This window comes from Dromiciops gliroides, chromosome 4, assembly GCF_019393635.1.
Source record: "Dromiciops gliroides isolate mDroGli1 chromosome 4, mDroGli1.pri, whole genome shotgun sequence".
NCBI lineage: Eukaryota > Metazoa > Chordata > Mammalia > Microbiotheria > Microbiotheriidae > Dromiciops > Dromiciops gliroides.
The window spans coordinates 1,043,234-1,067,464 of record NC_057864.1 but is presented as its reverse complement, the minus strand read 5'-3'; the positions used below and the strand labels follow the sequence as shown (position 1 = coordinate 1,067,464).

At 44.6% G+C, this 24,231-nt stretch overlaps 1 protein-coding gene across 2 annotated transcripts in view; it reads left to right on the top strand.

The window, feature by feature from the left end:
• The window catches only part of AK5 (adenylate kinase 5), a 195,275-nt gene that overhangs the window by 8,301 nt on the left and 162,743 nt on the right, over positions 1-24,231 (top strand). Inside the window, exons 2-5 of one of the 2 annotated variants that reach the window (XM_044004421.1) lie at positions 317-503; positions 7,804-7,899; positions 13,661-13,830; positions 13,942-14,055. In XM_044004421.1, coding sequence (XP_043860356.1) covers positions 317-503; positions 7,804-7,899; positions 13,661-13,830; positions 13,942-14,055 — 567 coding nt within the window. Of the gene's footprint in view, positions 1-316; positions 504-7,731; positions 7,900-13,660; positions 13,831-13,941; positions 14,056-24,231 lie in introns of both variants that reach the window. The other variant, XM_044004420.1, reaches the window with a different exon arrangement.

Sequence of the window (24,231 nt, the reverse complement as noted above, 5' to 3'; positions counted from 1 at the left end):
TGGGGATTGGGGGGAGCTGAAAGAATGAATGAGATTGCCCCATCTTTTTATTTGTACCCCCAATAGCAACAAAAAGGCCAAGAACAAAAGAGAAATCCAGTCCAGATAATCAGCAACTCTGAGAGCTAGATATTCAATCCACAAACATTTATTAAGCTCTTACTCCATGCTGGGTCTTGTGCAAAGCCCTGGGCATGCAAAGACACAAAGAAACAGACCCTAACCCCTGACTTCTACTGGAGTGGATATCTGACCCTACTGAAATGAAGGCAATCACTAACAGATATGTCTGTTCTGTTTGGTCCTTGCTTTTCAGAGTCTGTTAAATGGATTGATGTGTTACAAGCCTGATGACCCAGTAGAATATCTTGAGAGCTGCTTACAAAAAGTCAAGGAACTGGGAGGACCAGAGAAGGTTAAATGGGACACTTTTGTGGGTCAAGAGAAAAGGACATTGCCTCCCCTCAATGGCGGACAGTCCCGAAGGTCATTTCTAAGAAACGGTAATGTATATGGAAACTCTTGGGAGATCTCATGTCTAGCATCCCTTTTAAAACTCAAGCTACATAGCACCTCTTAGCTGTGATGTGATTAATTGGATTTTGTAATGCAGCCTGGACAATTTGGAACATACTCTTATTTTTCTCATATTTCTACAGGAAAACCAAATAGCTGAACTTTTAAAAAATTAATAGGAGGAAACTCTGATTAGATTTTATATTACCGAGACTTTATTACTTTATAAAACCATAGCATGTGGGTAAACTGTCAATTACTCTTAATGTTTCAAATAATATCCTTCTAACTCAATGAATTACACATTCTTAATCATTATGAATGATCCTCAAATGGCTCTGTGATGATCTCATCTGGCTGCCACAGGAGAGGTAGATACAGATCACCCCACCTGTCCATGCCTGCCCATCCTCTGGCTCTTGTCTGTAAGCTTCCCTGAAATGCTGGGAGCCTCCCTCTCACATCAACAAGAGAGCAATGGGTTTGGGGGAAAGGGGGAAGAGCAGCTCTTGGTAATCCCTCAAGACAAGCTCAGCCCATCTTCTCTTCCCATACTACATCTCTTGCTACTTCTCTGGTGTGATTCTTTGTTTGAAATGTGCCACGGACTGCTGTGTCCCCTAATTATAACAATTACATAACAATTCCCAACATTTCATGAAACTGAGCCATGATTTATTCTTATTAATAAGAAGGGTGAATTTAGAGTTGTTGCAGGTATAAACACAAAAAGGAATAAGAGCCTTCAATCACACATTGGTTAAGCCATCCTTTTCTAGGTGTTGGGGGTCATACTAGAGTGTGTGGGCTTTGTTAAAAGTAGTGTCTTCTCACTGTCTGTGTGACCCTGGGAAAAGTACTTCTGTTCCATGGACCATTTCCCCATTTCTGAAACGAGAAGGGCTGTTCTTTGCTGAAGACAGGAGATTTCTTTCACCTTAAATCAAAAGCCTCTGGGCTTCCTAGAGTGCCTATGAAAAATTTCCCATATGCCAGCAATTTTCAAATACCACCACTGGCTCTACTAGCAGTACTTGTAATTAAAGAGTTTGTAGCTGAATAGTAATTATGCAAAGATACACTGGAGAAATAGAAAGTTAGAATAGAAAGCATGAGACTGATTTCTCATTGTTCTATGGACATACCTTACATGTGCAAGCAAATTCTTGTTCAATTTAGCAAACTTTTATTAAGCACCTGCTGTGTGCAAGGATGAAATCATGAGTTTAGACAAACCCTATATCTCCAAAGCATTGCGGTGGGCACAGGGAGAATGGATAAGGCCATGCCCCACTAGGAGCTTCCAGGCTGCCTAACACCAAAGCTCTGCTGTTTCTTCAGATCTCCTGAGGTAGCCACTCATTCCTATGGCATGATTCACTTGAGCTCACTTCAACTCAATTCAATTCAATCTGACAAACATTAAGCCTCAGTTATGTGCTGGGCACCACTTTAGGAGCTAAAGATACAAAGTTGAAGAACTGCCCAGTCCCCGGGAGCTCCCCACCCATCCACACCTTCTCATCCTCTGTGACTCTAGTTGATGTCTTTCTGGAAGTCTGCTACTAGGAGCACTCTCTGTGAAATGAATGCTGCAGAAGACATGCCCAAGTGGGTCCAGCTCAGGTTCTGTCCTGGGATGAAAGCTGTGAAAAAGCCTTGGGAAACCCAAAGCAAAAGGTCAAATAATCCAGATCAATTTTCCCCATGCACTCAGGGCCATTTTAATTCTTGGACTTTTTCTACTCACAAACATGGGAAGGCTGACTTTGGATTCAAGCAGAAGGCAGCCCCAAATTTTATTCGTAGACCAGAGAAGATTCTAATTCTCCACAGAACCAGGCAATTACAAACTGCCTCCAACAAAGAAGCATGGAGGGAGGGAGAAGGAGCCAATGGATTGAATTCAATCTCAGTTTAAATTGGGTCTTATGGAAGCCCCCTGAGTGCTTGATGGTTACCTGTGAGGCCCATTGCAAGGCACTGCTTAGGGGTCCTACTTAGCAAATGAACCTGTGAACAAAGAAGTGTCACTGTTGAGGGTGGAAGAGGGCCTACAGTTTCCCAAAGGACCCTCCTGGTTTCCTGGAGAGCACTTTTTTGGAAACTATAGCTCGGTCACCCATATGCACAGCCTCCTTCCATTTTCTTCAGTGTGTCTTAAAATTCTTGAAATAACTAAAAGGTTTCCTATTAGCACAAAGACAAGCTTTTAAATTGTAAATCAAAATTGCCAGCCAGCAGCAAAGAGAAACCTTGACTGTGCTGAGATCCTTCTAAAAGGCTCCCTCCTGTCCTTGGTTAGGAGGAAACTGGAGGAAGTAAGCGAGGAAAATTATTGGAAAATTTGGGTCAAGTTTGTGGTGGAATGAAATGACCTGTTCCTTCCTAGCCTCTTCTACCTCTGAGTGCTCAGCTTGAATGATCCCAAGGTGCTTTAATTCATGATCCACTTGCACCTTTTCCCTGTAATTGTCCTTGCAGAGTTCTGCATGATTTGGCTAATTAGCTGTCACGGTGGCTTCTATGTCTGGACAATATGGCGCCAGACACAGAAAGAGTAGCTCAGCAGCTGTCTTTTAATAAGTTACCAAAACAAAAACTGGGTTTTCTTATTATCTCTGTTATTGTAGATAATTGTTTCACTCGTTCATCCTGGTAGGACCTGAAGAAGAGTCTCCCTCAGTGGACATAGGAATAGGATGCAATCTGCACTACTGGAGGGAAGATGCAGTTAAACAAGTTCACAATCCACTGAGGGAGACTCTTCTTCAGGCCCTACCAGAATGAACGAGTGAAACAATTGTCTACAATAACGCATTTCCACCAGCCAATCAAATGATGGGCTTCATGGGTCTCATAATTATGTGACACTAAATCTTGAAAAAGGAGAATCCTTTCAGCAAAGCCTAGAAGGTGATTCTGATGTGTTTGGAGCCAACAGCTCTCATCTTCACCCAAATCCTGCTGAACATGGATTACATGTTAACTTGTACCACAGATTGCATTGGATTACAGATTACAGCTCCTCATTTGTGGCCAGGATGTTGCTACTATGTCCCTGCTCTTGGTAGGAATAAATAACTAGACTCCACATCACCTAGAAAGTGAATATGAAATAAAAGTACATTGTGATCAAGTGGAAGCAGAATCTGCACTTGGCGAGACTGCTTCTACCACAGGTGGGATAGTTAGCCACCAACCCAAACCTGTCCTGATGCATCTCAACATAAGTGTCCACTACTTGGCTGCCGATCGTTGCTATTCCTCTCAGGCTCACGCTTCCTGAAGGCTAGGGCAATATAGCACATACCCTTCAGGCATGATGCCTACAACAGTGTTTGTTGTCCAAGAGCCAGCCTGGCTGAGGGTGGAGAAGTCGGTCACTAGATGATTGCCTGCAAGGGATCTTTATTTGTGATCCTGAGACAGATGAAAAAACAACATCAACGTCTCTCAAATAAAATGTGATAGACCAGGGACAAATCATCGGTTAGCTGTTAGCTTAGGGAAGCACCTCACTATTTTTGTACTTAGTTCATCGTGGATCCTAAGGCAAAGGGAATCAGAGCTGCTTACCAAGAATAACCACAGGCCCAAAATGGGGTCTCTCCACAGAACCGGATGATTTGAGCATCTGGCCATCAGCTCAAACCCACCATGTCTAACAGCGGAGCAGCCCTCCTCCTGAATTTCCTGTCTCTGTCAGAGGCACCGTCATCCTCCTAGTCCCTGACATAGAAGATTAAAGCAGGACACCCAGGAACCCCTCAAGCTCAAAGCCCCAGTCATCCTTGATCCTTACCTAACCCTCAACTTTATACCCAGTTGTCTCTGCCAGAAACCTCCTCTCTTCTTACCACAACCACCCACCCACTTCACTGTCTATCCCAAAAGCATTTCTTAGGCTACTGTTTACAAGGTGTTGACTGGTGGAGGGAGATTCCACACTGGGAATTCTCTTCACTGGAGAAATTCCAAGTACAGATCCCTAAGTGAGTAATAGATCAGCAGACAAGATACAATGATCATAGGAGGGAAAAATAACTCTGGGGCTAGAAGTATCATGGAAGGCTTCATAGAGAACATACCATCTGAATTCTAGCCATACATCATCTTGATGCACACATTAAGATAGGACCTTCATCAGGTTACTCTTCAGTTCAAAACCTTTCAGTGTTTCCTGTTTCCCATGCCATGAGGATCCAGGCAAAGCCCTGTTCCTTACTGTTAATTAATGGGTCCTATGAAAATGCTATGTTAGGTGAAATGACATTACAAATGAGTAATTTAATAGGACCAGTGTAATAAATGAGCAGCAGCTGAACAATGTTCTCATAGGATTTTAAAACTTTATGATGGGGGCAGCTAGGTGGCACAGTGGATAGAGCACTGGTCCTGGATTCAGGAGGACCTGAGTTCAAGTCCGACCTCAGACACTTAACACTTATAAGCTGTCTGACCCTGGGCAAGTCACTTAACCCCAATTGCTTCACCCCCCCCAAAAAAAAAAATGAAAACCTTTATGATGGAGTCAAGTCAAGGGTGTGCTGCTAAATGTTTAACAACCTGCTCTTTTTAAAAAGTACACAAGGCATTTTAACATTTAATATGCATTATTAATATTTTCTTCATCGTTTTCTTAAGCTTAGACAGTCAACAAAACAATAAATCAATTCTTGATTTGTAGTGTTTTCTGTTTTCTGAGATGTAAATGCTCACAGTGAACATTTAACAATCTCTGAGCTGGCTCCTGCATCTCTGGGCTCAGGTTTCCCCCAGCTAGTTGTGTGTAGTCCAAAGTGTGGGGCAGTGTGAAAGGGTCTGAGTTTGGAGTCAGAGGAGCTGGTTTCTTGACTACTTCACCTCTTGGACCTCAGTTTCCTCATCTATAATATGAAAGGCATTGGATTCAAAAACATCTGCTTTCCCTTTCCTTAAACTCTCTCAATCCTCCAAACTTCTGCATTTCCTTTATCCTCATCCCTGGAGTTTATAACCTCAGAGACACCCTGACTCTTCTTCCTGGCCCCCAACCCAATGAGCATCCATGGCTTGAAGACTCAAACCTGTTCCCTTCTCTTTATTCACAGATCCACCAACCTAATAATCATTTCCTAATTGTTCTCCATATCCCAGAATTCACTGGGGCCAGCCTTACAAGGCTGTCAAAAGAACCTTCCCAGGGTCCAGATGCTACTGTCATTCTCCTGCCCACAAAACCTCCGTAGTTCCCTATTCTCTCTACATAAAATGCCAACACCTCAGTCTGGTGGTGAAGGCTGGGTCCAATCAGGTTCCAAGCTGCCTTTCCAGCTGCCAGTCACAAAATTCTCTTATACGTCCCCATACACACAGGTGAGTGCACATACACACGGAGCCAACTCAAACCCCAAACCACTGCTGTTTCTTGGATGCCATTTCCCTCCTCTCTCTGTGGCCCCCCCCCCCAGAATGTACTCCACCCTCCTCTCCAATGATCTGAACCATTATTTCCTCCTCCTCTTAGCTCAGGAACCACTTCTTCCGTAAAGCTTTCTTTGGTCCACCAAGCACTGATGCTTTCTCCTTTTTCAATGACCTCGTGTGAGTACGTGTCACATCTTCCCAGGAAAATGAAAACTCCTTGAGGTCAGGGTTCTTGAGACTGGGCCAAGAAGCCTGAGTTTAAATCTGGCCTCAGACATTTTCTAGATGTTTGACCCTGGGCAAGTCATTTCATCTCTACCTACTTCAGTTTCCTCAACTGGAAAATGGGGGATAATAATAGCACCGACCTTCCAGGAATGTTGTGAGGATCAAATGAGCTAATCTTTATAGAGTGCTCTGAACAGGGCCTGGCACATAGTAGTCATCCTTCTCTTTCTTCCTTTTCTTGTCTTCATGTTGCCAGCACCTAGCATGTTGTCCACCACATAGAAGATGCTTAATGAATGATCATAGGATTTAATTTGAGCTCCTTGAAGAGAAGCACTCCAGCTCATCTATCTCCCATCTTCCCTGGGCAATGAGCACTTGGATGTTTATCAAATGAATAAATGAGCATTACCATGCACACTTAAATCCAAATAGGAGACTTAAAGAATATATGAATTAAATAGTGAAAATTAGAATTCTGCCATTTTCCTGTCCCAAGTTGGGATTTTCTCAGCCTAGGGCCCTCCTTCTACCAATGTGGGCTGACAGCAGGAAGACTGAGGAATATGTAATCGTTATCCCAGGTGCAAATTCTTTCCCATCCTTGTGCCCTGCTCTTGCCTTTGTCCTCTGCATCTCTATGGGATGGTACTATATAGAGCACAATGCCAGCCACCCAGTAAGAACTCAGTTGAGGCTCATTGTCGACTGCCTACCACATAAGCATGGCTTCCCCCAACTCTTTATAAATATGTGAAGTCCCTTAAGTGAATCTCCCTGAAGGATAAAAGGCTTTGAGATTCTTTTAAAATAAGGAATTAACCAACCAATCAATTAATTCAAAGAGCTGTAACTAGCCATTCTGACCTCTAGGGCAAACAGCATAAATTACACGCTCTGGATAGCTTTTAAAGGCAAAGACAACTATTGGCATGGAGGCCTTGGGGAAGTTAAAGTGCTGCTGGGGAGGGGTGTGGAAGCCTAAAGAGTCTGGAGCAGGGCTGGGCTCAGCTCCGATGGGTCTGTGTAGAATCCCCCAGACTTCCTATTTCACCTAGTAAATGAGTGCAAATGATAGCAGTGCCCTCTAAATTTTGGTGCCCTGTGATTCAATTTAATAAACATTTATTAAGTGCCTAATATGTGCCAAACACAGTGCTAAGTTCTGGGGCTACAAAAAGAGGCAAAAGATGTCCCTACCCTCAAGGAACTTACAATCTAATGTGGGGGGCATGCAAATAAATATATACAAAGCAAGGCTCTCCACAGAATAAATGGGAAACAATCAGCAGAGAGAAGGCACCAGCATTAGAGGGGTTTGGGGAGGGGCTTTCTGTAGAGGGTGGGATTTTAGTTTCGACTTAACAGAAGCAGGAGAGGTTGTGAGTCAGGGCAGAAGAAGGAAAGCCTTCCAGGTATGGGGACAGCCAGAGAGAATGAATGCCCTATGGTGAGACCCTGATGGCCCCACCCTAGCTGTAGCTATTTGGTTAGCTCTTCTCGGACTTCTTGCCTTGGTGAGAAAGGTTGGAACTGAGCCCTCCTTTCCTGTTTCAAAGTAATCTTACTCTTTTGCAGTGATGCCTGAAAATTCCAATTTTCCTTACCGGCGGTACGATCGGCTCCCTCCAATCCATCAATTTTCCATAGAAAGTGACACTGACCTTTCTGAAACAGCTGAGCTCATTGAGGAGTATGAGGTTTTTGATCCAACCAGACCTCGACCAAAGATCATCCTGGTCATAGGTAAGAACACATGTTCTCTAGCAATGGTTTTTGCGTGTAAAATTTTTTTAACTGTTGGGGGCGGCTAGGTGGCTCAGTAGATAAAGCACCGGCCCTGGATTCAGGAGTTCCTGAGTTCAAATCCGGCCTCAGACACTTGACACTTACTAGTGGTGTGACCTTGGGCAAGTCACTTAACCCCCATTGTCCCGCAAAAAAAAAAAAATTTTAACTGTTTGATCTGAGAAATTATAACTATAGGCTATCTGAAAAACTATAATTGGCCTATAAGTCCCTTCATGGTCGCCATTCTGAAAGAAATTATTAACTGGTTTGCTAATCTGTAAACTTTTAGCTGGTGAAGCTATAGCTGGCTAGCTGTCTGTGGGGCTATAGGCGATTAGCTGTTTAAGCCAGTCTGTAAAGGCCATTTAAAAAATATCCCCCAACTGCTTCTCCCTAATTGATAAGAAAAAGATTAGGAAGCCTCTTTCAATTGACAACAAAAGAGGGTTTATTGAGATGAATCAATTTAGAAATAAGAATAGAAGTAGGATAATATGACCTGACTGCTTTTTAACTTTCTCTCTGCCGCCATGAAATCTCCTCTCATGTCTCTCACCAGTTTGGGGCATTAAGCATTTATTAAAGGATATTAAATATTTGTAAAGAGGCAGAGAGAGACAGAGACAGAGAGAGACAGAGACAGAGAGATGACAAAAGCAGACTCTGCAGGATGTAGCAGGTGATTGGACGTGGGGGCTGAGGGAGAATAAATCAAGAGAAACTTAGAAAGGAGCTGAATGATGATGTGTTGCTACCATTTTAATAGGGGGAGATGAAACAAGTGTCTCTTCAGAACCTTAATGTCTTCAAAGGGGAAACCCCCAGAATCTCCTTTCATTGGGAGGGACCTAAAGGGTCATCCTGAAGACCTTCAGTGAAGGGGATCATGACATCTGCTGAAGCTACAGCCCCTCAACTTTGAGGTGGCTCACTTTGTTAGCAAGATTTTCCCCAATGGCCAGGCTCAACATGGTGCTCACTCTTCTTAGCCTTGCCTGCTGGGACCAAGCAGAATTTGTCTGCTCCCTTTTCCCACTGAAAGCCCTTCAAACGCTGCAATGTGTCTACCACTCAGGCACGAAATCCAAATTCCAATGAACCAAGCTATAAGAGACATCTCTGTTTTCTAAATGGAAATAAAATATGAAACTGCTATTTATTTTTATCTATCATCTATTTAGCATCTCTCAGTTGAGCACATATCTATCTATTATCTACCTTATGTATGTGTGTGTATCTACCTATCTATCTTTCTATCATCTATCCATCAGTCCATCTATTTATCATCTATCTACTTCATATATATATATATATATATATATATATATATATACACATATGTATGTATGTATATGTTTATCTGTCGATATGGTTATCTCTCTATCCATTTATCATCTATCTATCATCTATCCATCTATCTATATGTCTAATTATCGTCTTTCTATGTCTATCTACCCTTTTGTCATATCTGGCTAGCTAGCTAGCTATCACCACGACTTTATGAGTAGGGCATTATGGGACAAGAGGTTAGAAAGGGACCGCCTAGGAAGCAGGAAATTCATAAGAACTGCCATTGTACAATGAACCACTGTTGTTGAAAGTGAGATTTTGTCTTATGGCTAAACCTTTTCAAATCAAAAGACAAAGAAAAGATGACTCATGCAAATCTGGTTTCATAGGTCAAGTCTAACTGAGAATGATTTCTCTATTTCCACCATGGATAAGTGGGCAATAAAACATCTTCAGTGAGTCACCTTTTACCTGGTGAAACATCTCATTGACTTAATGGTATCAACAATGCCCAGATAAAGGCTGTCTGCAGTGGCTGCCCATGAGCTGCCGCTTATTGGGATTTTATTACTACCCTGGGAAATTGGAGTTTGATTCTCTAGGAGAATAACCTCATTCATTCTCAGTTACCAGATGATCTCCATGACATAAACATGGGGACATTTTTAATTTGCTATGAATGTATAGGCTACTCTCATTTATATGCAGAAGACTCTATGTCCTTCCCTTGGAATGCAAACTGCTTGAGAAGATGCCTTTTGGGGATCTTTGGAGTAGCACTGACTAGCACCATGACAGGTCATAATAAGAGCTTTATAAATGCTTGTTGAATGAATGGATGAGATTAATAAGAGTTCAAGAAACACAAATTAACTGGAAAACTTAATGTTGGTGAAATGAAAACCCAGTGAGGGCAGGTCTTGTTTCATCTGAGTCTTTGTACCCTGCCACCTAGTGTGGGGCTGCTCAAACAGTAGGTGCCTCATTGATGCACACTGCATCCCTTAGAGTGCAAAGATAAAAAGCCATCTTCATGACTGCCCTGTGGCTTCTGGGTTCTGTTTTACAGGCAAATCAATTTGCCCCACAGACAAACAAACCAGACTGGAGTCTCAGTTCCCAAAGGCAATGTAGTCTCTCAGGTGTTACAAGACCTGTCACAAACCAAAAGGATTTCATTGAGAAAAGAGAAATCAAGACAGTTATTTTCACAGTGGAGCTTGACAAGGACATTTGTGGCCAATTCCTTCATTGTTTTAGGGTTACCCACAAACACTACATGCATCAATGCTACATTTCTCTTGGCCTAGGTTCCAAAAAACAGCCCTTATTCAGTTAAAGAGACCACAGAGGGGGCGGCTAGGTGGTGCAGTGGATAAAAACACCAGCCCTGGATTCAGGAGGACCTGAGTTTAAATCTGACCTCAGACATTTGACACTGACTAGCTGTATGACCCTGGCCAAGTCACTTAACCCTCATTGCCCCACCCCCCCAAAATTTTTTTTTAAATAAATAAAGAGACCATGGAATGATGTCTGAATGAAGAGGTCTTTTCCTAGGATTTAGCACGTATCTCTCACTGTTGTGAGGATCAAAGGAGAGAGTATTTGTAAAGCCCTTAGTAGGGCCCTGACACATAGTAGGTCGAATAAATGCTTAAGCAGCATCTCCTCTTTGGGGATGAATCTCCATTGAATTCAATGAACAGGTTCTCAACCCTGCCACATACAAGGCACCCACAATCCTCCACCTTCTGAAGCCGAATCTAGTTATGCTGGAATTAATGCAGAAAAACTTCCCAGGAACTACTGGAAAGCATCAGAGACAGGCACAGAAAGGAGCGAGCCGGGGAGTCCACTCATCTACACAGTACCAAGTGGCGGGGAGAGAAGGCTGAACTGCTTCGTGAAGCTATTCTAAACCCATTCAACTGATTGCTTCACCCTCCCACACTGTGCCAGTCACTAATGTGTTCATGTGCGTGCACATGGCCTAGAACATGGAGGAGTAAGGGGGTCTCCTTTGCTTTAACAAGATGGAGCCTGGGATTCCCAGGCTCCTGGAGGCCTTCTCATCCCCCACCCTCATTTCACAGCTAAGAGCTGAGGCCCCAGAGACGTTCAGCGATTTGCTGAAGGTCATTTTCTGGGTTCTTTTTTCTTTTGCTCTTGCTTTCACTTTGAAACAGTAACTGCTGCTTCCTTTGGGAGATGTCTCTGACTCCTCAGTGACTTAAATACGGAGACAGTGTCTCACTGCATAGATCTGTCAATAATCTCACTTTCTGTGGGTAATTAGGGGGATCACCCAGACTCCTCAAACTCAGACAGGCTTGGATGGTAGAGGGCATTGGAACAGGGCAGGACAGCCTCTCAGCGCTTCAAAGGAAGGAGAAACCGAACAGGCAAAGTAGCTCATGGAATTCACATTCTAAGAGTTGCTGGAACATCAGAAATCATCCAATCTGATCCATTTGTGAACAAGGATCCTCTCCCTAATATCCCTGACATGCAATCACCCAGTGATAAGGAATCCAGGGCCCTGACCCTTCCAGGAAGAGTGTCTTTGTCTCTTTGTCTCTCTGTCTCTGTCTCTTTCTCTCATTTTACAGACAAGGAAACAGAGGTGGTGTAGGGAGAAATTGTAGACTTTCCCAGGGTCTCACAGCTTGTTTATGTCAAAGGAGGGATTTGAACTAGGATCTTCCTGCCCCAAGCCCAATGCAGCAGGCAATGTACTATGACGCCTACTTCTATCCACTCCTGGCTGCAGGATATGCAACTGTGGAGAGAGACCTTATCTTCCAAGATTCCCTAACTTTGGAATAACCCTTATCAAGTACTTATCAAAACATCTCCTAATCAAGCTTTGAAGTGAACTGCCACCTAATCAAAGGCTACATCCTTACACACACACACACACACACACATTCTCCCTTTGAGAATGGGCCTTTCTAATCCCTTTTCCTCCAAATTCCTTCCCTGTTTTTGTTGAAATTGTATATAAACCCTTGCAATCTATTGCACGGTGTCCTATGTGGCAATAGGTTGGAGAGTACCCATGATCATGCTAGACTGTCTTCCCTGCTTAATAAAACCTTTCTTTCAATTTTTACAACCATTCTTTCTCTGGTTTCCTTCCATTTTAGGAAGAAGGAGATTTAAATCTTGAAAACTGTCCTGTGTATTCTCCAGTCTTCCCCTTTGGGGAAAGAGAGGTCTAAATTCCATTAAGAGAGTATGTGCCTCAGTTTACACATATACACATATACATACCTCAGAAAAACATTTTGTCCTAAAGCCTCAAAGCCAGCGCCCCAACAGATCTACCGGGCAATGAGTGGGCTTGGTTTTATTGTCAAAATAATGTTACATTGTGGGAGAATCGCCCATTAGGTCTCTGCTGACCCTGAACTACAGAATGCTGTTTTGACCATTTTTCTTGGTCAAAGCTATCACCGTTTTGTTTTGTTGTGTTTTTTTTTTCATTTCAAATCATAAAAGGATAAAAAAGGATTCTTTCAAATGCACTTTATAAAACTAGTTCATGGCTGGCAATGGAGCATCAAGAATGTTTCTCTCTCATGTGATACAGAAGGTCAGAGTGAGCCAACAATGCCCTTTCCATGTCTGTACATTTGATGGGCTCTCAGAGGCACTGCTGACCTCCCTGGCAATTCTGCAGACAGAGCTCTGACTCAGTCAAGCACTCACAGCCCCAACCCTTTCCTGGAGCCTTTTTGTGCCCAGGACAGACTGCACCAAAAGTGCCCTGGATCTATCAGTCAGTCAATCAGTCAATAGGCATTTACTAAATGCCTGTTTTATTTGAGTCACTATGGAAAGTGCTTGGGATACAAAGACAAAAATCAAACAATCCCCGATATCAAGGACTATCATGAGACTGACCCTCAAATTAAGTTTTTAAGACAAATGGAGGGGCAGCTAGGTGGAGCAGCGGATGGAGCACTGGCCCTGGATTCAGGAGGAACTGAGTTCAAATCCAGCCTCAGACACTTGACACTTACTAGCTGTGTGACTCTGGGCAAGTCACTTAACCCTCATTGCCCAGGGGGGAAAAAGACAAATGGACAGGGATCCCAGGATATTACCCCAAAGGAAAGAGACTCTGAGGCCCAGGGAGAGCTCATGGGGGTGGGGGTGGGGTGAGTGGCAGAGAAGCTGACTACCTGATAATTTCCTATGGTATCTAATTATTATTGCTAATTAAACATTAATCTTGGGCTTCTAGGCTTCATTGTGCTATAGGAGTATGATGTCAGTACCCTTTAAGTTTCAGCGCCCTGGGTAAAAGGTCTGATGGCCCCACCTCAGGTATGCCTCTTGCTGGACCTGTTTGAAAAGTACCAGTGTCATCTTTGGCATTGTGACAGCAGATTCCCTGTTCTTTGTTCCTTCCTAACAGGTGGCCCAGGAAGTGGGAAGGGAACACAGAGCTTGAAAATAGCTGAGCGCTTTGGGTTTGAATACATTTCAGTGGGAGAATTGTTAAGGAAAAGGATCCACAACACAAGCAGCAACCGGAAATGGAGCCTCATTGCTAAAATCATCACGACTGGAGAGCTGGCCCCACAGGTACCTCGGCAGCGTCTTGGCTTTGCCCATTGTTGAGTCCCTCCCCTTCCCTCCCCCTCAGCTGAAGACTGCGTTTTCACTCTCATTCCCTCTCTCTCTCTCTCTCTCAAGGAAACCACAATCACGGAGATAAAGCAGAAACTGATGCAAATGCCTGAAGAAGAGGGGATCGTGATCGATGGGTTTCCCCGGGATGTGGCCCAGGCGATATCATTCGAGGACCAAGTAAGCTTTGTTCTTTCCTTAGGCAGGACCTTTCAGCTTTCCTACATAAACTCTGCTCCCTAGATGCAGGGTGCTATTAGGGCCATAGCTTAGCACACACTAACTTTCTTGACCTGCTTTCAAAAAATGAAGCCTGTAAGAGAAAAATAATTCAAGCATATGACCAATGGCTGATGCACCCATCCTTATGTGAATCAAACATCTTTCAACTTTCACCCCAAACATTTCTCTAGCTATTCTTGTCTCCTTATAATGGGAAAAAAGTATGGTTGTGATTAAATTGTCAGGTTATCATTCTCAGAAAAATGGCACATTGCCCAACAATTAACTCTATGTTAATCACAGCATTTCTTACTTATCAAGGACAAGCCATCTTAACTGAATTGTGTGTGTGAGAGATAGAGAGACAGAGACAGACAGACAGACAGAGACAGTGGAGAGAGAGAGAAATTAAATCTATGGAAATCTGTGCAAATATTGCATCCAAGTAACAGACTTGAGTTAAGGAGCAAATACTTCAGTGCTGGTCATTTTATTTTGTATCAAAGCATAGATAAATGGGGGACTGATTTTAACTGAACTGGTTGTTTGACTGAAGTAATTCAACCAATTCAAATTCAAGAAATATTTAGTAAACACAAATGGAGGAGCTAAAAAGGCACCCTAAGGTCCGGCCCTGGCCCCCCAGGGAGCTGATGCCAATAGCTTTGAAGGAATAAGAATGCAGCTCCAGCCACCATTTTCTCTTGACCATAAATTCTACTGATTAAGAGGTCTAGAATTCCATCAGAAAACTATGAAATAGTAATGACTTTGAGTCTCTTCAGACTCATTTCTGTGCAAGACATTTCATTAATCTGATAATAGGTTACTTATATGTCCATTGATAAGACACTGGGATAAAAAGCTGATTTTTGTTTCTGACTCAATTCAGTTATATAGGCACTAAAAAAAGGTTAGATATTCAGTATTAATGTCAAGGATCTTGCCTTTCAGAAGTAAATCCAGGGGCAGCTGGGTGGCGCAGTGGATAGAGCACCAGCCCTGGATTCAGGAGGACCTGAGTTCAAATCTGGCCTCAGACACTTAATACTTACCAGCAGTGTGACCCTGGGCAAGTCACTTAACCCCAATTACCCACACACGCACACACAAAGCAAATCCAGACAGAGTATTTTTAATGTCTCAGCACCATACTGAGAACTTCTCTTCTTCATATTCTAAGCCCTATGACATTAGCAAAGACTGATGCCACAGTGGACCTGGAGTGGCATCAGTGGGTACATTCTGTGGACCAGGGCAGATCACAATCCATCCATAGCCTCTCCTCTTCTGCAGCTCTTGTTCATAACCTCCCAGAAATACCCCAGAAAGTCTCTGTTCACCATCCTGGGGGGCTTCCTCTGGACTTTAACAAAGGGTGGGTCCGGGGGCAGTGGATAAAGCACTGGCCCTGAATTCAGGAGTACCTGAGTTCAAATCCAGCCTCAGACACTTGACACTTACTAGCTGTGTGACTCTGGGCAAGTCACTTAACCCCCATTGCCCTGCAAAAACAAAACAAAACAAACCAAACAAAGGGTGGGTCCATCAGTCACCCTTTCTTCACTTCTATACCCAGCCTTCCTCCCATCCTGAGCAGACATTCCTTGGATGGTACCTATCTTTTCTTGTGTTGTCTCTAATATGCTACAGTCAGTTATAAATTGGCAGCTGCAGACAAGAGCCAGGCAAGAGACACCTCTGGGTAACAGAAAAGGGAGGAGTGGCTTTACTAGAAGGTAAAGGGGGCACAAGGTGTTCCACCAGGCTCTCCTCCTTCTGGTGCCTGGTCACCATGCAGCTACCCCCGTTCCCCCACAGGCCCTCCTGGCTCATCTCTGGCATCTGCTCCTGAAGGAAGCTGTTGGGCATCTGTCTCTCCTCTCAAGGGAAGGTTTCTCCTCCATCCCACTCCCTGTCTCTGCCTTTGCTATTTACTCTGGCTTCCCCAAGTTCTTTTCAATGAATGTCAAGGGTGTTCTGGGAAATCTTCCCTAGGTCATTCTTAAGTCCTTTAGAAACTAGATAATCCCCAGAAAAAGACTGCCCACCAGAAGACAGCCCCCACCTCTCTTTTCTCCATATACAAGCCTTTTGGCAGAAGTTCAAATGTGAGTTGCACACATAAGTATGTACACATATGCTTACATGTACATATCTAAGCATATATGTGTCTGTACATGTGCACGTGTATGTGCTCTCTCTCTCACTCACACACACACACATACACACACACATGCATACTTTTCTGTTTCCCTGGCTAGCAATCCTAATCACTTCTGAGCCCAGGGGTCAGCATGCTGACCTCCTGTCCTCCAAGAAGGTTCCTCCTCTCACACACACAGTTGGACTGGGTTCCCTCCTGGAGGATCCTAACTCATAATGAGAACGATTGAGCCCCCTTCCCCTTTTGATTCCTTACGACCTCCCCCGACCCAGTGCCCTGGAGACACTTTACTTTAGGTTAAGGTTTGGGCTCATCTCTGGGGTCTCTCCAAAGCAGGGGTGGAAAGGTACCACCCACGCAGGGGAGAAGTGTTTATTTTCTCCACACAAAAGGCCCTCTGCAGCTCAGATTGCCCAGAAGGCTTAAGAGAGGATTTAGTAAAGTTGTTTTGCAGTCATGGGGCATGGACAGAAATTTTAGCTAAACAAACAGCAGTGATGACCACTCTTGTACTCCACTGGGAGCTTGAGACTCCAAGAGGGAAGAATCAGACATTTAGGCAGAACATATTTATGAAGCACTTAGGATGGGCCAGGAGCTGAACTGAGTGCTTGGGATGTAAGTATAAGTGCTAAGAGGGGCAGCTAGGTGGCACAGTGGATAAAGCACTGGCCCTGGATTCAGGAGGACCTGAGTTCAAATCCGGCCTCAGACACTTGACACTTACTAGCTGTGTGACCCTGGGCAAGTCACTTAACCCCCATTGCCCTGCAAAACAACAACAACAACAAACAAAAAAAAAAAATAAGTGCTAAGAAAGACAGCTTCTGCCCTCAAGGAACTTACATTCTAAGGGGAGAAAACAGTACCCATAAGGAGGCTCCAAAGTGGGGAGGGGGAAATATACCTTCAAGGGACATGAAGTCAGAAGCAGATCCAGGAGAGGAATGAAGCATGGTGGGCCTGGGTCCATCCCCCAAATGGAGGCCTTGGGTGGAGCTCACCAGTGGGAAAAGGAAGCTGGAAAGAGAGGTGCCCTTTCAGGGTGGGCGAGGATACCTTAGGTGCTGAAGAGAGTCGCAGGGGAGAGGGCAGATCAGGCATAGTGGCCAAGTCCTGGGAGCCAGAGTCCAAATCAGGAGGGGAGGCAGGGTAGTGCAGGTGGCAGGGCTGTTGAATAGGCATAGATATGCTCCATCTCAGCTCTGCAGAGGACTGGTCTTGTCAATCTAGGCCAAAGCTTCCACTCATCCTCATGCCCGTGGGCATCTTTTCTAAGAGCACAGGAGTAGCTTCTGGCAACTCCCTCAGAAGCAAGGCCAGCCCTGGACCTCTTTAGTTCATAGAGGATCTTTCCTCACACCCATCTCAAGATCAGGGATGAGTCACCCAGAATCAAGCAAAAAAAAATCCTGTGAGTGACAGTCAAAAGGTCCAGCCCAGTCTCCCCTAGCTGAGTCTTCCTACTCTTGATGTGTTATGGGCATAGTTGCCACATGGCCAGGGAAGGTAAAGGGTAACCAGCTCTACCCTCTGCCCCTCCAGCAAGATGCCCGAAGAGCACTCATGTGCTCTGCATGTGGAAAGACGATCCCTTGATGGAGGTCCCCTCTTCAAGGTACTCCTCAGTGACCCATAAGGGGATGCTCCACATGTCCAAAGTCTGGCGCCCAGAAATGGGCAGGGCAACTCATGTAGCATTACACCAGGAGAATGTAAGCTCATAGAGGGCAGGGACTGCTTTTCCTTCTGGTTTCTGGAGCCCTAGAACCCAGTGCAATGTCCTGAGTAGAGTGAACACTGAAATGCTTGTTGGGTCCAAATCTCAGCTCTGTCACTGACTACCCATGTGACCCAGAGGTTCCAAGTCATGGAACCATTCTGAGCCTTGGCTCCCTCACCTGTAAAACAGAGACCATGCTGCCTTTTGTACCCAATGTACAGGCCTAGGGTGAGGTCCAATGAGTAAGTGTCGAGAAAGTGCTTTGCCAACCTTCACATGCAATAGCAACGTCAGCGTGAGGAGTCATCCCTGATTCAAGCAGTTTAGGACCGCACAATTCTCAGACCACCATGGCTCCCTTTGGTTTGTCTGCAGTCGTATTATGATAAAGACTTGGAAGAGACATTAGTGACCTAGCGTCTTGACTAAGACTCCATTTGGTCAGTTTGCTGAGGAAATTGAAAGCAAAAAATGGACCAAAGAAAGCCAAGAAAAGTCTTCATTCTGAGTTGTTTCTTTGCTATAGGACTAGTGGACTAGCCACGCCTCACGAAAGACACCAGACTGTGAAGCACAACTGATAGAATTTCATTCTATTCACGTGCTCGAAGTGCCCTTGAGGCAGAACACTAGGTGCTGGGGATGCAAAAGTCTCACACACACACACACACACACACACACACACACACACACACACACACACACACACACAACTCAAAGGTGACCAAGAAGAAAAATTTCAAATCCCCAAGGAGCTGCAGAAGGATGGTCCCACCAATGCACTGTTGGTGAAGCTCTGAACTGGCCCAGCTATTCTGGAAAGCATTTGAAACATCATCCAAAAGTCACTGAATTCTGCATGTCTTTTGACTAAAATGATGACTCTACTAGGCACATACCCCCAAAAGAGGTCAGAGACAGAGGGAAAGGACCAATGGATATGAAAGTTATTTGTAGCCATACTTTTTGTCTTGGTAAAGAGCTGGAAGCAAAGTGGGTATCCATTGATTGGGGAATGGCTGAACAGATCATTCCTATGAGAGTCTTGCCTTATAGTGCACTCTGAGAAATGACAAAAGAGATTGGGAGGGACCTGGGAAGACTGATGTAGCACATAGATTGGGACAGAGTATCAATTCTTCCTGCTTTCTCCTCCTCTCTCTCTTCCTGGGCTGGGGATGGCTTACTCACCCCCTCTGCCACCATGCTGGCAGGAAAGGGTGGTTCCCCAGAAGGAAGCAGCCATGCAGGGTCATTCACTGCTGGGGTTCTAGGGGAAGCCCTGTTGAGGGAGAGTTACATATCCACATGCACAGCTGTAGCTCTCAAGCCCCCACTGGTGTGATTTCCATTTACACAAATCAATAACAATGACACCATTACCTCTTAAACATGAAACATTACCTATAGGGGATAGCAGAAACAACCCAATCAGAACATAACATTTACTCAATAAAATCCAAAAGCAGGAATAATCAAAACAACAGTGCTCCTCTAAACTTGAGTCACACTCATGTGTCACAGGTAGGGGTGGGGGTGGGGATGCATGATGACAGAAACCTGGCAGTGAGGCACACGAGTAGGGAAACAACTCAGGACTCTGGACTGCAGGTCTGGATGTCACTGGTCCCTTTAGCACACAGCTTGGACCATGCATCCCTCTGCATCTTATGAAATTCTCTTTACTGTTGAGGAAAACTACTTATCCATTATTCTCAGGCCATGGAAGGAGAAGCGAGCTAACATGAATGGCTCCCATGGCCACCTTCAACCCTGGCTCTGAAGACCTTCCCAAATCTACTCTAGAAGTTTCAAGGTGTTTCTCTTCTCAAGCCATAAAGGGCAGTAAAGGTCAACAAAGGTAGCGGAAGAGTTCCTTTCAAACTGCCGCTGGCATTAGAGCATGAGGGAACCCCACCTCCAGCTCTGCACCCATGGCAGCTGGCTGTCCTTTCCTCTGGGAAGCCCTGTCCTCCAATCAGATCCATAGCAGCCCTTCTCTCTCAGCTCTCCCTCAGATCCAGCTCTGAGACTCCTGGCTTCTGGGTCTGTTTCTCCAATCTTCCTCCTGCACTTGGTTTCATTGGACCCTGATTCCTGATCAGCTTATTATTTTCTGCCTTCTAATGCCTCACATCAGTGTCTGCTCATGAGTGGAGCACTCTCACTTAGGCAGAGGAACCCCAAATCTACTTTGGGCACATATGACACAAATAAGAATTGTATGATATCTCCTACCCCCAAACAGGTCTTTGATTGGGAGTCTCCAGCAATGAACTCCCAAATCCTGAAAATAATGATACTCTAGTTAGCTGCTGGGAAACAATGCCCTGCAGCTCTTGGTATGTACAGCTACCTCAGAGGGAGGCTGTTCTCCTGCTGGTCCTCTCAGAATTTCCCCCCCGAAATGTTGCTTTTCTCTACATTGCACAAAAAAATGTTTCTTTTTCTGACTCTCCCAGAAAATCAAATGACCACACAAGAAAGGAGCAGTACCTTATGTTTGGGTTAACTGATGTAGAGTGATGTGAGCAGAAGTGAACAGTTTTAACAATGACAATTGTGACCAAGAAAACGACTTTGAAGTCAGTACAGTGACTGGCTTGACTTCCCAAAACTGAGGGCGAGTCATGCTCCCATTGTCTTGTCAGAGAGACAGTCATTTGGAGGCGCGCAATAAGACATGCTTTTTCAGACAGGACCAATGTATAAATTTATTTTGCTTATACATGCTTGTTAGTTAAAAGGGAGGGCTTGGGGTTTTTTTGGGGGGGGGGTTGGGGAGTATAGAATCATAATGAGTAGAAGGAACGTGAAAATGAGGGGTGGTAGCAACACACACACACACACAAAAACAAAGAAAATCTCAGAAGTGAAACATTTTTAAAATACTCAGAATGAAGTTCAGAAGGGGACCCTGATAGGCAGGGCATTGTTGGTCCCAGTATGTTAAAATGAGCTTATACTTTAAAAAAACAAGCTATACGTATGCATCTCTTTCCATTTTTAAAATACGGAAATATTTGTGTTTCTTGGTGTTTTTCAAGTTCATATTAAAAAAAGAAAAAATCTCAGCTATATAACTATAAAAAGAAAGCAACACAACTTCCTGCCCTCAGAAGGCTTGCAGCCTCATAGGGGAGGATTGATTATCACATGTCCATGAGTGACCAGGATAGGAAAAGTGGCATAAACTAGGAGGGAGGGATCCCATCTGCTGATCATGTGTATCTATCTGGAGAACCATAGTAGACGAGGTGGATGCTGCAGTTAGACCTTAAAGGAAGGAAGGGAGTGAAATGCTTCCAAGCGTGTTTGTGTTTGGGTGAGTGGGGGTGGGAACACAACTCAGTGAAGCACTGGGAGGGCAGGAGGAGATGAGGACAAGACCAATGACCATTTATTTGGCCAGCAGTAGGGAATCCGAAAGGAAGTAGTAAAAAAAAACAAAAACCTGAGGCTGGATTGTGGAGGGTCTCAAAAGTCGGGCTCAGGAACTTGTCTCATATCCTGGAAGAAATAGGGAGCCACTGACTATTTCTGAGCAAGGCAATGATTTACCTGTGCCCAGATATGCAGACTCCTATTGGGGCAGCAGCTCTATACAAGCTACTTTGCAGAGGAGACTCAGACAAGGAGTCCAGCCAATAGATTCGTCCAAGAGGGAATGAGGCTCTGAACCAGCTGAGGCAGGGAGATGATGACTTTTTACCCAAAAGTTGGCATGGTGTTTTGAGAGAGAGGCTATAATTTCTGCTCTTTGAAAGGGATTTTCTTATGGGAGTAGACAGGCCTGTGAGTCCATTGGGGGAGAACTATGAAATGTGGGGGGAGGGGAGGGGGAGGAGGAGGTTTGGGGGAGGCAAATCTGTCATTTTTTGGTATAGGGATCTCCCAGTGCAGAAAGCCCCTCTCGCAGTGCTGGTGGAGCTGTCCTGTACACTGAGAGATTATGACGTGCCCAGGTTCCATAGCCAGCATCTCTGCCTTTGGGGCCAAGCAACTCCTATCCAAGCTGGCCAGGACAGACTCTCTCCCTGTGAAATGAATTAGAAGAAATAGTTTGGGGAAGATGGGGGCTTATCACCAAGGGCGGCAGCTAAAAGAACAAGGGATGGAGGATCTGGTATCACATTCTGCCTCTGTGAGGACAGTGAGTCATTCCTCCTTAATCGTCATCTATTTGCTTAATCTTTGTTCCTAATTATTACAGTTAGGGGACTGGGGTGGGTGGTCTTGGGGTCTCTTCCAGCTCCATATCCAATATCCCAGCAGCCCCCATTCCTGCCCCAACGAGCTTCTCCTTGTGGCTTTAACTCAGTGAGAAGATGGTTTAAAGTGGACAGTTACTGGGTTCCAGCCAAACGCTGTGAGTGAATGTGCTGCGTGTCACAAAGCTGGCTGACTGTGTGGTGAGGCCCTTGGTGGAGATGGAAATGTCTGTGCTTCCTCTTGCAGAAGAAGCCAGGATGCAGACTCCCCAGATTTGCATCTCTTATCATTTTACATGTCAGTGTGGGATCTCTCAACATCTAGTTTTTGAGAGGATGAATTGTTTGTAAAAAAAGTTGGAATTTAGCATGTTGTGAGGGGACTTCAGCCGCCCTCCATTTGGAGAAGTTTGAAGAAGTAGTCCTCAAAGCATTGCTTGGGAATTTCAGATTACAGGAGAGTCATCTCTGATGCAATCCACAAACAAGACACTTACGTTTCTTACTCTTCCCTGACAAGTCTGTGCCTTCCCTCCCTCCTCCTCCACCCCCAACCCCCAGCCCCTCAGTGCTTTACTGTTTGAGAAGATCACAGACAGCCTTTTTCCTGAGCTGACTCAGAGCCGAGCTGCTTTGTCCTCAAAGGGTTGAGCAGTTCCTTTAAAATGTCTATGGAAGGGGCAGCTAGGTGGTGCAGTGGATAGAGCACCGACCCTGGATTCAGGAGGACCTGAGTTCAAATCTGACGTCAGACACTTGACACTTACTAACTGTGTGACCCTGGGCAAGTCACTTAACCCTCATTGCCCCACCAAAAAAAAAATCCGTTAATAAAATGTCAATGGAGAGATTTGAAAGAGGCCAGATGGGGGTTGTTGTTGTTTATTCGTTTTTCAGTCACGTCCTACTCTTTGTGACCCATTTGGTGTTTTCTTGGCAGAGATACTAGAGTGATTAGTCATTCCCTTCTCCAGTTCATTTTACAGATGAGGAAAGTGAGGCAAACAGGGTGAAGTGACTTGTTCAGGGTCACAGAGCTAGTAAGTGTCTGAGGCCAGATATGAACTCAGGAAGGTGAGTCTCCCTGACTCCAGGCCCAGCTCTAAGTGCACTGTGGTGATACCCAGTTGCCCTTGAGATGGGGATTAGAAACATTCATTTGATGTAATGATTCAAGTGTTCAATGCCCACCTCTAAAATTTGTGAGCTGCATGATGCTGGGCTAGTCATTTTACCTCTCTGAACCTCAATTTCCCTGTCAAATTAATGAGTTGGAAGAAATGACTTCTTGGGTAACTTTTAGCTTTTGATGTATGAGCTCATAATTTAACCCTTTATGAAGACCTATTATAATTTGTTAACCTTTTAAGAGTGAGGCCCTGTGCTGGGTTCCCTGGATACAAAAAAAAAAAAAAAAAAAAAACGAACCTTCGGTCCATCCCTACTCCTAAGGAGCTGAATTAAATACTTCACCAGACTGATCTTTTCTCAGTGGAAGCGTTAGAAGTTGTTAGGGCTGCAGATGGAGGAGAGATCAAGCCACATCTTGAGGGCACTGGTCTTTAACCTTAACCTGGCAGTGGGAGTTTGATTAGGGAACCTTTAATCACTAGGGTTACAGCCTCTGTTTGGGGTTTGGGGAAGGCAGAGCAGCACAAGGCTTAGGGTGCTGGGGGGTGACCAAACACCTACTGTGTGCCAGGTGCCATGCTAAGTAGTCTACAAAATAATCTCGTCTGATCCTTACAAAAACCCTGAGATGCAGGTGCATTAGGGTCCCCATTGTATAGGTAAAGAAACTAAGACAGAGGTTGAATGACTTGCCCAGGGTCATACAGCCAGGGTGGATTTGAACTTAGGTCCTCCTTACTCCAAGCACAGTGCTCTAACCACTGCAACACATGAGTTTCAAGTAGGGTCTGCCACCTACCACCCAGATGGCCTTGGGCAATTCGGTGAGACACTTGAGTCTCAGTTTCCTCATCTGTAAAATGAAAGGATTTGGACTCTAAGGTCCCTTGCAGCTCAGAATG